The sequence below is a fragment of the Triturus cristatus genome, chromosome 9 (assembly GCF_964204655.1).
Source record: "Triturus cristatus chromosome 9, aTriCri1.1, whole genome shotgun sequence".
Classification (NCBI taxonomy): domain Eukaryota; kingdom Metazoa; phylum Chordata; class Amphibia; order Caudata; family Salamandridae; genus Triturus; species Triturus cristatus.
Genome location: NC_140592.1, coordinates 1,032,521,201 through 1,032,533,467, shown reverse-complemented (window position 1 = coordinate 1,032,533,467; position 12,267 = coordinate 1,032,521,201). Strand labels below are relative to the sequence as shown.

The following is a 12,267-nucleotide window of genomic DNA, read 5'->3' as shown; positions in this document are numbered from 1 at the left end:
ACGCGGCGGTTTCAAACGCCGCGTTCTAATTAGTGCCAGTTGGGGGGCCTAGGCTAAGGTAGGAGGCAGCGCGGCAGTTTTTGTGCCCCTCCCCTTTTATTCATTTAGTTGCCCATCATTTTGGGTTAGCTTCCCGGGTTATCACGGGGTTTCCTTTACCTATTGGCAGATTTGGACGGGATTGAGGCAGGCAGAATAGCTTAGGACAGAGGGAAAACAGAGGACAGAGGAATGAGGCAGGAGGTAGGAAGGGGGACAAACTAAGGGGTTGGGGTCGAGGTTCAAGGTGGGGGAAAATTCATGGCAATATGGGGGGAAAATTCATGGGGGATCAAGATGGGGAAATTTCAGTGGGGATATTTCATGTGGTGTTACATGCAAATTAATTGATTGTATTATTGTATTGAATTGTCGTTGCTGAAATAAAAGCGACCTTTTAACCCCCATCGGTCTGCGATGTGATTCATTGCCCGAAACTACCGAGGCCAGCTGGCTGATTTTATGTGAAGGTGCAAATGCTGTGGGCTGGAGCGGCAGGGCAAACTTCAGGGCCTGGAGCAGCAGGACAAGCGGCAGGGCCCAGAGCAGCAGGGCAAACGGCAGGGCCCGGAGCAGCAGGGCAAACAGCAGAGTCCAGGGCGGCAGGGCAAACGCCAGGACCCGGAGTGGCAGGGCAAGCAGTAGAGCAAACACCAGGGACCGGAGCGGCAGGGGCCAGAGCGGCAGGGTAAAGGCCGGGGGCTGGAGAGGCTGGGGGGGCTGGAGAGGTCAGGGGCCGGAAAGGTTAAGAGCTGGAGAGGCTAGGCGCCGAAGAGGCCAGGGCAAACGCCAGTGGCCAGAGCGGCAAAGCAAACGCCAGGGGCCAGAGCAAACGCCAGGGGCCAGAGCAAACGCCAGGGGCCAGAGCAAACGCCAGGGGCCAGAGCAAACGCCAGGGGTCAGAGCAAACGCCAGGGGTCAGAGCGGTAGGTAATGAGAATGTAAGTGTAAATAGTGCACAGGCGGAATATTATAAGTGGATCAGCATTTCAGAGCTGGAAAAAGTAATTGCGTGCTTTAAAAATTACCTGGAGCTTTCTGTACAAAGGTGTAAACATGTATCCGGGTCCCAGTGCTTCCTGCGTCAAACATGATTCCATAGATAGTGTGTTCACTGGCATTCTTCGAGCTCATCTGGGAGGGCAGAATATGCTGGTAAGTCTCCCTTTCAGTTTGAAACACTTCTACGTCCGGTACGACCCAGACAACATGAGACAATGCCAGGAATAAATGGAACAGCAATACATGGGAGGTCATCCTTAAACTCTTCTGAGAATAGCAGAGAGGGACGTTTGGAGATGGGATCAGGAACCCCAAGCACCATCAGTCTGCAGAAAGATAATGGGGGAAAAAAAAGGAGTGCCATGAACAACAGTAACAAACATACCAGTCAGCTGCACAACAAGACAACAAATAAAGATGGCAAATCTTTCCAACTCATTCCACTACAGAAACCTCATGCAATCTGGGTTCAAGAACTCTTTCTCCCTGTGTAGAAATTATAAGTGCAATCTGACACCCACAAAGCCTTTAACAGACTCACATCGCTCTGAACATCCTCTAAGCAACAATCAAGGTCTCACTTCAGTTCATTTAGATTTGACACCAGCTGACACTCACTCTTCTGTTTCAGAGGTTAACTGGTCCATCGCAGACACACTGTGTGCCATTGCCATGGTCCGGGGGTCCATCATAGCATTGTTTTTCATGATTATGTCAAGCCCACAAATATTATATTATAATTAAGAATGTCATACAATAAACAGTAAAAACAAATAAAGGTTAGTACAACAATTGTAAGCCACTCTCTTCAACGGTTACTTTTTTAGTAAAAATAATAGATCTCTGTGATGGTCCTTGGTGTAGAGGTTTCATTGTAACATACTTTATTATTAAAAATGTACAGGATGGTAGCAGATTCGAGGTTATGGATTTGTTTTTCATTATCTGTGATGGCATACTTTGCCATAACATAACACCAATGACATTGGGCTAATGGCAGGTTTCTTTGGTACCAGTGATAAAATGTTTGCCTCCAGTACATTGTTTGCCAGGGAAAAAAGATCCATTATAGGCACTTCATGTCCCAGAGATAATAGGTCTCTTTATTAGGAAGGACAAGAAATTAGGATACAAAATTTACTCTCCTCGAAATACTAAATTTTCATTGTTGCGCATGAGCAGTGGGCAGCACAGCTCAGAAACAGGATGCAGTGGTTACCTCTCCCAGTGCCCAATAGCTGTGCTGTCTTCAACTCATGCACCAAATCACAGAATTTCAGAGTTAAGTGTATTGCGCCTTGGACTGCGCAATGTCTTAAAAATAGGCACACGACTCTGCATCAGTGCAAAATTTATGATAAGGCCAATGTAATACAAAGAAACTGTACAGTGTCTGAGAGACAGTGAACTACACAAAGATAGACAGAAATATCTACAAATTGCTTTGCATATTTACAACAGGAGAACTTGAGTGGGATTATTCATTTCAGAAGGCACTTTTAATGTCGCTGAGTGAGAGACATGAAACAATGTCAGAAGGCAGTGAGTCCCATTGACGGGGTCCACAGATGAAGAGGTGGGATCATGGATAGTGCACACCGAGGTTTGGGTGTAGGCAGAAGGTTCGCATTTGCAGAGCTGATAAAGATGCCAGTTGGGTGGCTTTGCATGTTGCAGAGCCACATCAATGACAAGGTGCACAAGCCTATACATTTCTTCTACCTTGTGGCTTCATTATGAGCATAGTTTATAGATCCATCTTTTACATTCATAACAGAAATAGGAGCACTTGCATTTCTTTCCAATATAATACAACAATGTTTTCTTTAACACATCATAAATCATCAAGAAATAATCATACACCGAGATCTGGACCCGCAGGGACACATTAAATAACACCAATGCAGAAAAATTAGGGGAAAATGCTTAACAACAATGGCCTGCAACTGTGACTGCCAGCAGCCGAGTGAGCAGGGGCTCAAAGGTGCGGCTGATGCCAATTCCAAAACGGCGCATGGGGCTCGGCGGCCTCGATGGGCAGCTGAGCAACAAGCCTCTGGAGCGATCGGCCGCCCTTACGAGGCAGGGTTGAGATGAGGGGAGAGTGTCTGCTCTCCAAAGAGATGAAACAGGACTTGCAGGTGCAGTGCCATCCAGGGCCATGACATAGGACCAAGAGCTCTCCGGCCTAGATGGGCCATGTGAACATAGGCTCTTCAGAGAGATCGTCAGCCTCCCTGGGCACGAAGTAGGTGAGGATAGTGGCCCAGTCTTCGGCCACAAACAGAAAAGCCCCAAGGTTGCTCGGGGGATAAATTAGGACAATTTCAACAATAGCATATTGTTGGATTTATCAATACAATTCTAGGCAGTCCTTGAATGATATTTTATGCCTTCTTGAGCGTTAGTTATTATAGCCTTATAGCCCGCCGTAGCGGGCTATACCGGCTGTTAAAGGCCCGCTGCAGCGTTAAAGGCCTGAGCCGAAGGCGAGGGACTTTAACAAAGCAGAGGGACTTTAAAAGCCGGTATAGCCCTGCTACGAAGGGCTATAAGGCTATTAGAACATTCTGCCACTAGAGGGCAGAATGTTCTAACAAAACAAAGCCTTCAGGGAGCACGAGGGGATTGAAATCCCCTCAGGCTCCCTGAAGCCTTTGTTCACAGCCAGAGCTGTGAACAAAGAAGCATTGGAATGTTGGAGCTCCGGGCTTATATCAGCCATTATAAGCCTGGAGCACTCCATTGTTTTCAATGGAGCTTCCAACATTCCAATGTTCTAATATTTAATAACTTCTTGCCGTATTAACCTATGTGGTTGGGGATTTGCAGTGGGAAAAATGATAGACAATTTTTCCAACACCAGGGATTATAAAACATCTTTTATAAGAACCCTGCCTATATCTACAGGACCCCACACACCTGGGATACCTAGGGGAGACTTTAGGGGTTCTCAATATGTAGAAATGTTGCAAATCCTCACTCCACAGTGCTCCTAGCACAAAAGTCGATTTTGGGAAGCACTTTACTACAATGTGAGAACAAAAATGTGCAATTTCACTAAACACAAGGCATATAAAACTCATTTTATAAGGGTCCTCCTTATAATTACCTGCCCCCCACCCCTGGGACACCTAGGGGAGACCCTGGGGGTACCCAATATGCCAAAACATGTAGTTCATTAATTTTTAAGTGCCCAAAATAGAAAAGTCGAGTTTGGGCACAATTTGAATTTTAAAAGCAGTCCTGCAACATAGGGCTGCTTGTGAACTTACCCCAGGCCGCTGCAGTGCACACATGCAAGTACAGAAAGCGATGCTGGCCTCCAAACTGCCATGTTGGACAGGCCACACGAAGGGCTTGCTCCCTCCCCGCACGACAGGGCCCGAGCTCCGGCCCACCAGGCATAACCCACGAAAAGCACCTGTACCCCGTCTCCCGACGGATCTTCTGCCCTCGGACCTCTACTCATCACGGGGCCCAGCCCCACCGGCTCCCCCGGCCGGTTCAAGCCGCCATCTTGGGCCCTGCACCACGAGGCCGCGTGGCCTCGCCCCGACCCTAACCCCGGGCCTGGCCGGCCCCGACATCCCGGCACCACCATCCACCCGGGAGGTGAGCGGACCACTTGGCAGGTCAATGGGAGGACGAAGTGTCAAGAGCTCTTCCCCCGCCAGGTGCCGATCGCCTCCAGCTCCCCCAGGCGCTGGCTCCACCCCCTGCTGGGTGTCTGGACACCTTCATCCCGGGCCCTCCGACCTCCAAGTGCGAGGGTCCGGACATCAAAGGGCGCCTGCCCTATAACTGGGGCAACTCCGGAGCAGGAAGGCAGTTGTATCCTGGAGTCGAGAGACACCGAGAGAACTCAGCCTTGACGGACTACTGGCGCTGCCGTAGCCCGCTCTTGTGAACCATCGTCCTGCCTGCTGGCGCTGCCGCGGCCTTCTACAACATCCATCCTCGTCGGGACCTGCTGGCGCTGCCGCGGCCCGTTGTAACGACCATCCTCACCGGGACCTGCTGGCACTGCCGCGGACCGTACATCGACCATCTTTCCGGGACCTGCTGGTGCTACCGCGGACCGTGTACCGACCATCTCCACCGGGACCTGCTGGCGCTGCCGCGGCCCGTACCAACTAAGCTCGAGGATTGTGAGCTAATCATCATCTCATCCAAACTACCTGACTGGTAGACAGACTGTCCCGCTACCCCTTACCCTGCTTTGAGAGACTTGAATCGAGGGGACCCCTGAGTCCAGACCTCCTTGTACCATTCAACCGTACCTTAAGAAGTGCTTATAAAGAACACTGAACCTTATCCGTGTGTGGTATCTGTCTGTGGGGGGGAAGTTACTTGTCTGTACGATCGCTGGAGACGGCTCTCCCCGGAGACCTCTCCTCCTGACCCCGGCCGACCCTCCCGGTCCGTCTATCCTTTCTAACATTGGTGGCCAGCGGCGCGATCCGAATCAACGCGTAATCGTACAGAGAGTAGCTCACCCCACGACAAAAACACGATGTCAGCCAAAGATAGCAACTCCACCGAGAAATTCCAAATGGATAAATTAGAAGAATACAACCACCGCGAACTGAGACAATTCTGCATAGAACTTGGCATTGCTACCACCGGCCTGAGTACCAAAGATGATCTAAAGCACGCCCTAGAGTCGTGGACAGAAACTGGGGTCGCCGGACCCTCCGACCAAAGCAGCATCACACCAGAGGGGAACGCCACGACTCCCGAGGAGCGGGGAACGGGCCTCTCGCAGGAGGAGATCCGAGAAAGAGAAAGAACCAGATTGCACGATTTGGAAATGGCACGACTCAAGATGGATGGGGAACTCAAGTTAGCTGAACAGAAACTCAACCTCGAGCACATGCGGCTCCGAGGTGAACGAGAAGAGAAGCAGAGACAGAGAGAGCTGGAGGAGAAAAAAATAACGCTCGAGCACGAGCGCAAACTGGCGGAAATAGAACTTCGGAAACAGAATAAGGAACTGGGGGTGCCTGAGCGACCACACACCCCGGGGCCAATCGAGAAAAAAGTCCACATCCCCAAGGATGTTGTCCGCGAGTATGTCCGAGAAGACGACATACAACAGTGGTTTAAAGCCTACGAGATCGCCATGCCCTCCCACCGGATCGACCGGAGTGATTGGGGAGCCGGACTTTGGGGGAGGTTTATCAACGAGGGTCGCGATGCCCTACTGCAGCTCCCAGATCACCAAATGTCGTCCTACGACCACATGAAGGCTGCCCTCCTCACCCGCTACGGCCTCACACCCGAGATGTACCGCCAGAGGTTCAGAGATTGCACCCGGATCCCAGGTACAACTTGGGTAGAATACGTGAACTATTTCAGCCGTGCCTTCGAGGGTTGGATAAAGGGGAGCCAGGTCACCACCTACGAACAACTCTTTAACCTGATGGTATGGGAGCACCTGTCGAACAACTGCTTCGTCGAGCTCAGGCAGCACCTCCTCGACAGTAAGCTGACTGACCCCCGGCAGCTCGCCGCCGAAGCTGACCGATGGGAAAGCACCCGAGTGGGCCGGAGGGGGCCACACGAACAGAACAGAAACAACCAAGGCCAGCACCGTCCTCGGGGAGGAGGAGGGGGCCAGGGGCGAGGGAGAGACGCCTTGCCCGCAACACCCGTGGCCAGCACCCCGGCTCCGGCCGGTCGGGGCAACCCCCCGTGGCGTCCTGGGGTCCGAGCCAACGTCACGTGCCACCGATGCCAGCGAGTCGGCCACTACGCCAATGACCCGAGCTGCCCGCAGAACCAAACACCCAAGCCCCGCCAGGTAGCTGCCGCCGCCCTGGGGGAAGAGCGATCATTGGAGGAACCAGAGGAGTATGAGCCGGCCCAGCAAGAGTGGGAACCGGCCGCCATGGTCCTGGCGTGCTTAGGGGGAAGAGACATGGTCCCGCGGGCTCCCCTACCCGCTAACACCAGGAAATACGGTCAGTGGGTGACCATTAATGGACAGCGAGCCGAGGCCTTGCGTGACACAGGCGCCAGTGTGACGGCCGTTCGCTGTCACCTGGTGAAGCCCGAGCAGATCCTGCCGAACATTCTCTGCCCCGTCCGCTCGGCAGACAACTCTGAAAGTATGTGTCAAATGGCCTGCGTCCCATTCGAATGGGGAGGGGTCTCCGGCCTGTTGAAGGTGACGGTCCGGGACGATGCCCCCGTGGACTGCCTCCTGGGGAATGACCTCGAGAGTTCCCCGTGGGCCACCGTTGAGAGAAGAGAGCGCCTGGGGATGCTGGGCCTCCCGGACTGGGCCTGCATAACCACCCGGTCCATGGCCGCCCGTGCCGTCCCTCGATCAGAAGAACCAGAATGGCCAGCACCTCCGCCCCCAGTCGCCCCAGTAGAAGACAACGACGAGGCCAGCCTCCCAGACCCGACGACCGAAGGGGACGCGCAACCCCAGGACCTTCCTGACCTGGCTCAGTGGCGTCAAGAGGGGGGGCCCACCCAAGCACAGTTCCGCCAGGAACAAAAGACCTGTCCCTCCCTCGAGGGACTCCGCCAACAAGCCGGCGCCCAGAACGCAGGGGACTCCACCGGAACTCACTGGGTCTACTGGGATAACGACCTGCTATACAGCGAGCAAAGAATCGCCGAGCTGGGGGCCGGTCGAGTACTGGTGGTACCTCTCCGCTTCAGAGACTTTCTGCTCAACCTGGCCCACGATGTCCCCCTGGCTGGACACCTGGGCCAAGATAAAACGTACAGCCGCCTAGTGACCCACTTTTTCTGGCCGAAAATGAGGAACGACGTCCTGAACCACTGCCGATCTTGCCCCACATGCCAAGCCAGCGGGAAGAGTGGTCGGAAGCTGAAAGCCCCTCTGCAACCCTTCCCTGTGGTCACCACCCCGTTCGAGAGGGTGGGGATAGACATCGTGGGGCCTCTGGACCCCCGCACGGCACAAGGACACAGGTTCATCTTAGTACTGGTGGACCATGCCACCCGCTACCCCGAGGCGGTGCCCCTACGGACCGTGACAGCTCCGGTGGTTGGCCGGGCCCTAATGGGGATCTTCTCCCGGGTAGGCTTCCCCCGAGAAGTCGTCAGCGACCGAGGCACGAACTTTATATCCAAATACATGAAGTCCCTCTGGCAACAATGCGGGGTCACCTACAGATTCACGACCCCCTATCACCCCCAAGGGAACGGACTAGTGGAGCGTTTTAACCGCACCCTCAAGGGGATGATTGGGGGATTGGAAGAGCCCCTCCGTCGCCAGTGGGATGTACTACTCCCGTGCCTCCTCTTCGCCTACCGAGAAGTTCCCCAGAAGTCCCTCGGTTTTAGCCCTTTCGAACTCCTGTACGGGCACCCTGTGCGAGGGCCCCTCAGCCTAGTAAAAGAAGGTTGGGAGATGGCCCCCCTAAAGACCCCTCCAGACGTCTTCAAATACCTCCTGGCCCTACGCAATCAGACCCGGCGCTTCAGAGAGATGGCCAAGGCGAACCTCGAGGCCAGCCAGGAGGACATGAAGAAGTGGTATGATCACAATGCCTCCTCCGTTGAGTTCGAGCCTGGACAACAAGTATGGGTGATGTCCCCCACCGAACCATGTGCCTTGCAAGATAAGTGGACGGGGCCCTTCAAAGTGGTCGAGCGCAAAAGCCCCGTCACTTACCTCATCGACCTGGGGACCTCCCGGAACCCCTTTCGGGTCCTCCACACCAACCGACTCAAACCACACTTTGTGCGCTCAGAATTCAGCCTCCTGATGGCTACGGACAGTGGGGCAGAGGAAGACTCCGAACCCCTCCCGGATCTTCTGAAGACTCAGGAGAATGACGGCTCCGTGGACGGGGTCCGGCTCTCTGACGCCCTCACTTCGGAGCAACGCCAGGGCTGCCGGAACCTCCTGCTGCAGTTCGCTACCCTGTTCTCCCTCACCCCCGGGGTCACCCCTTGGTGTTTGCACGACGTGGACACCGGGGACAGTCCCCCTGTCCGACACCGGGCCTACCGCGTACCAGATCGGGTACGGGCCTGCATACAGGAGGAGGTGGCCAAGATGCTCACAATCGGGGTCATCGAGCCCTCGGACAGTCCCTGGGCCAGTCCGGTTGTATTGGTCCCCAAAGCCGCTGCCCCCGGCACCGCACCTGAACTGAGATTCTGCGTCGACTACCGGGGCTTGAACGCTGTCACCCGGACCGACGCTCATCCGATCCCCCGAGCAGACGAGCTGATCGACCGGCTGGGGGCCGCCCGCTACCTCAGTATCTTCGACCTAACAGCGGGCTACTGGCAGATCGGCCTCACACCCAGGGCTCAGGAACGGTCAGCCTTCTCTACCCCCGATGGCCACTACCAATTCAAGGTCATGCCCTTCGGCATGAAGAATGCCCCCGCCACGTTTCAACGCCTCGTGAACCAGGTCTTGGCGGGGCTCGAAGAGTTCAGCGCTGCCTACCTGGACGATATCGCTGTATACAGCCGCCACTGGCCCGACCACCTCCGTCACCTCCAAGAGGTCCTACAGGCCCTCCAGCGGGCCGGCCTCACAATTAAGGCCGGCAAGTGCCAAATTGGCCAAGGGTCTGTGACCTACCTTGGGCACCAAGTGGGAAGCGGGCTGGTGGCCCCGCTACAACTTAAGATTGCTGCCATCCAGTCCTGGCAGCCCCCCGTCACCCAGACCGAGGTCCGAGCCTTCTTGGGGCTCACCGGCTACTACCGGCGGTTCGTGAAGGACTACGGCAGCATCGTGGGGCCCCTCACGGGTCTCACGTCCAAGAACCAACCGAAGCGGGTTAACTGGACCCCCGATTGTCAAGCGGCCTTCGAGAAGCTGAAGGCCGCCCTGTGCACCGCCCCTGTGCTCCAGGCCCCCGATTACAGTCGGGAATTCGTGGTACAGACCGACGCCTCCGACCACGGCATCGGAGCCGTCCTTTCTCAGTTAAACCCCGAAGGTCATGACCAGCCGGTGGCCTTCATCAGTCGACGTCTCCTGGCCCGAGAACAGCGCTGGAGCACCATCGAGAGGGAGGCCTTCGCAGTGGTGTGGGCCCTCAAAAAGCTCCGGCCCTACCTCTTCGGTACCCACTTCCGGGTACAAACCGACCATCGACCCCTGCAGTGGCTGATGCAGATGCGGGGGGAGAACCCAAAACTCTTGCGCTGGTCCATTTCCCTGCAGGGAATGGACTTCACTGTGGAGCACCGACCAGGCCAAGACCACGCCAACGCGGATGGCCTGTCCCGCTTTTTCCGCCTCGACGAAGAGAGTCCCCACGGAGATGGGTGACTCTCCCCGCCTTCAGCTGGGGGGGACGCATGTTGGACAGGCCACACGAAGGGCTTGATCCCTCCCCGCACGACAGGGCCCGAGCTCCGGCCCACCAGGCATAACCCACGAAAAGCACCTGTACCCCGTCTCCCGACGGATCTTCTGCCCTCGGACCTCTACTCATCACGGGGCCCAGCCCCACCGGCTCCCCCGGCCGGTTCAAGCCGCCATCTTGGGCCCTGCACCACGAGGCCGCGTGGCCTCGCCCCGACCCTAACCCCGGGCCTGGCCGGCCCCGACATCCCGGCACCACCATCCACCCGGGAGGTGAGCGGACCACTTGGCAGGTCAATGGGAGGACGAAGTGTCAAGAGCTCTTCCCCCGCCAGGTGCCGATCGCCTCCAGCTCCCCCAGGCGCTGGCTCCACCCCCTGCTGGGTGTCTGGACACCTTCATCCCGGGCCCTCCGACCTCCAAGTGCGAGGGTCCGGACATCAAAGGGCGCCTGCCCTATAACTGGGGCAACTCCGGAGCAGGAAGGCAGTTGTATCCTGGAGTCGAGAGACACCGAGAGAACTCAGCCTTGACGGACTACTGGCGCTGCCGTAGCCCGCTCTTGTGAACCATCGTCCTGCCTGCTGGCGCTGCCGCGGCCTTCTACAACATCCATCCTCGTCGGGACCTGCTGGCGCTGCCGCGGCCCGTTGTAACGACCATCCTCACCGGGACCTGCTGGCACTGCCGCGGACCGTACATCGACCATCTTTCCGGGACCTGCTGGTGCTACCGCGGACCGTGTACCGACCATCTCCACCGGGACCTGCTGGCGCTGCCGCGGCCCGTACCAACTAAGCTCGAGGATTGTGAGCTAATCATCATCTCATCCAAACTACCTGACTGGTAGACAGACTGTCCCGCTACCCCTTACCCTGCTTTGAGAGACTTGAATCGAGGGGACCCCTGAGTCCAGACCTCCTTGTACCATTCAACCGTACCTTAAGAAGTGCTTATAAAGAACACTGAACCTTATCCGTGTGTGGTATCTGTCTGTGGGGGGGAAGTTACTTGTCTGTACGATCGCTGGAGACGGCTCTCCCCGGAGACCTCTCCTCCTGACCCCGGCCGACCCTCCCGGTCCGTCTATCCTTTCTAACATGCCATATCCTATTATATTCTAGGGACTTAAAGGTAGTTTCAATCCCCTTGTCCTATTAGGTACTAGAGCTTTATAGGAGAGGTCATGCCAATCCTATGGGTACCCTAACCCATAGTGTACCCTAGCGTATGTAGGTGTTTTCCACTCTATTCTAATTATCTCTTCAGCATAGCACTGGCCCTGGGCCTTGTTAGGCAGAGCCCAGGGTCAGCCAGACTCAGTTTCCACCACTATCAGTCAGCAAAAATGTTGGGGGTGCCCAGGGCACAAGATGACTTTGCAACAACTGGTTTGAGTAAAATTATAGTTTAAAAAAAAAAAAAAAAACTTACTGTAAATTGCCTCAGTGGAGGGAAGTGTAAAAACTCACCCACTCCCACACTCCACTCATGATCCACTCTCTCAGTTCAGGTCTTCACTCTCCAAGCATGCACTGAGATCAGCTGTTGGACAGGCCTCACAGACGGCTTGCTCCCTCCCCGCTCGACAGGGCCCGGACTCCGGCCCACCTGGCATAACCCCGCGACAAGCACCTGTACTCCGTCTCCCGACGGACCCTTTGCCCTCGGACCCTTACTCATCACAGGGTCCAGCCCCACCGGCTTCCCCGGCCGGGTCAAGCCGCCATCTTGGGCCCTGCACCACGCGGCCGCCTGGCCTCCCCCCGACCCTAAACCCGGGCCTGGCCGGCCCCGACATCCCGGCACCACCATCTACCCAGGAGGTGAGCGGACCACTTGGCAGGTCAATGGGAGAACGAAGTGTCAAGGGCTCTCCCCCGCCAGGTGCCGATCGCCCCCAG

At 55.8% G+C, this 12,267-nt stretch overlaps 1 protein-coding gene across 4 annotated transcripts in view; it reads right to left on the bottom strand.

The window, feature by feature from the left end:
- Positions 1–12,267, bottom strand: part of ENTPD5 (ectonucleoside triphosphate diphosphohydrolase 5 (inactive)) — a 407,636-nt gene that overhangs the window by 201,738 nt on the left and 193,631 nt on the right. For all 4 annotated transcript variants that reach the window (XM_085626780.1, XM_085626778.1, XM_085626781.1 and 1 more), the window contains one exon: positions 1,068–1,367. In XM_085626780.1, the coding sequence (XP_085482906.1) occupies positions 1,068–1,296 (229 nt within the window). In that variant the 5' untranslated portion in view covers positions 1,297–1,367. The remainder of the gene's footprint in view (positions 1–1,067; positions 1,368–12,267) is intronic.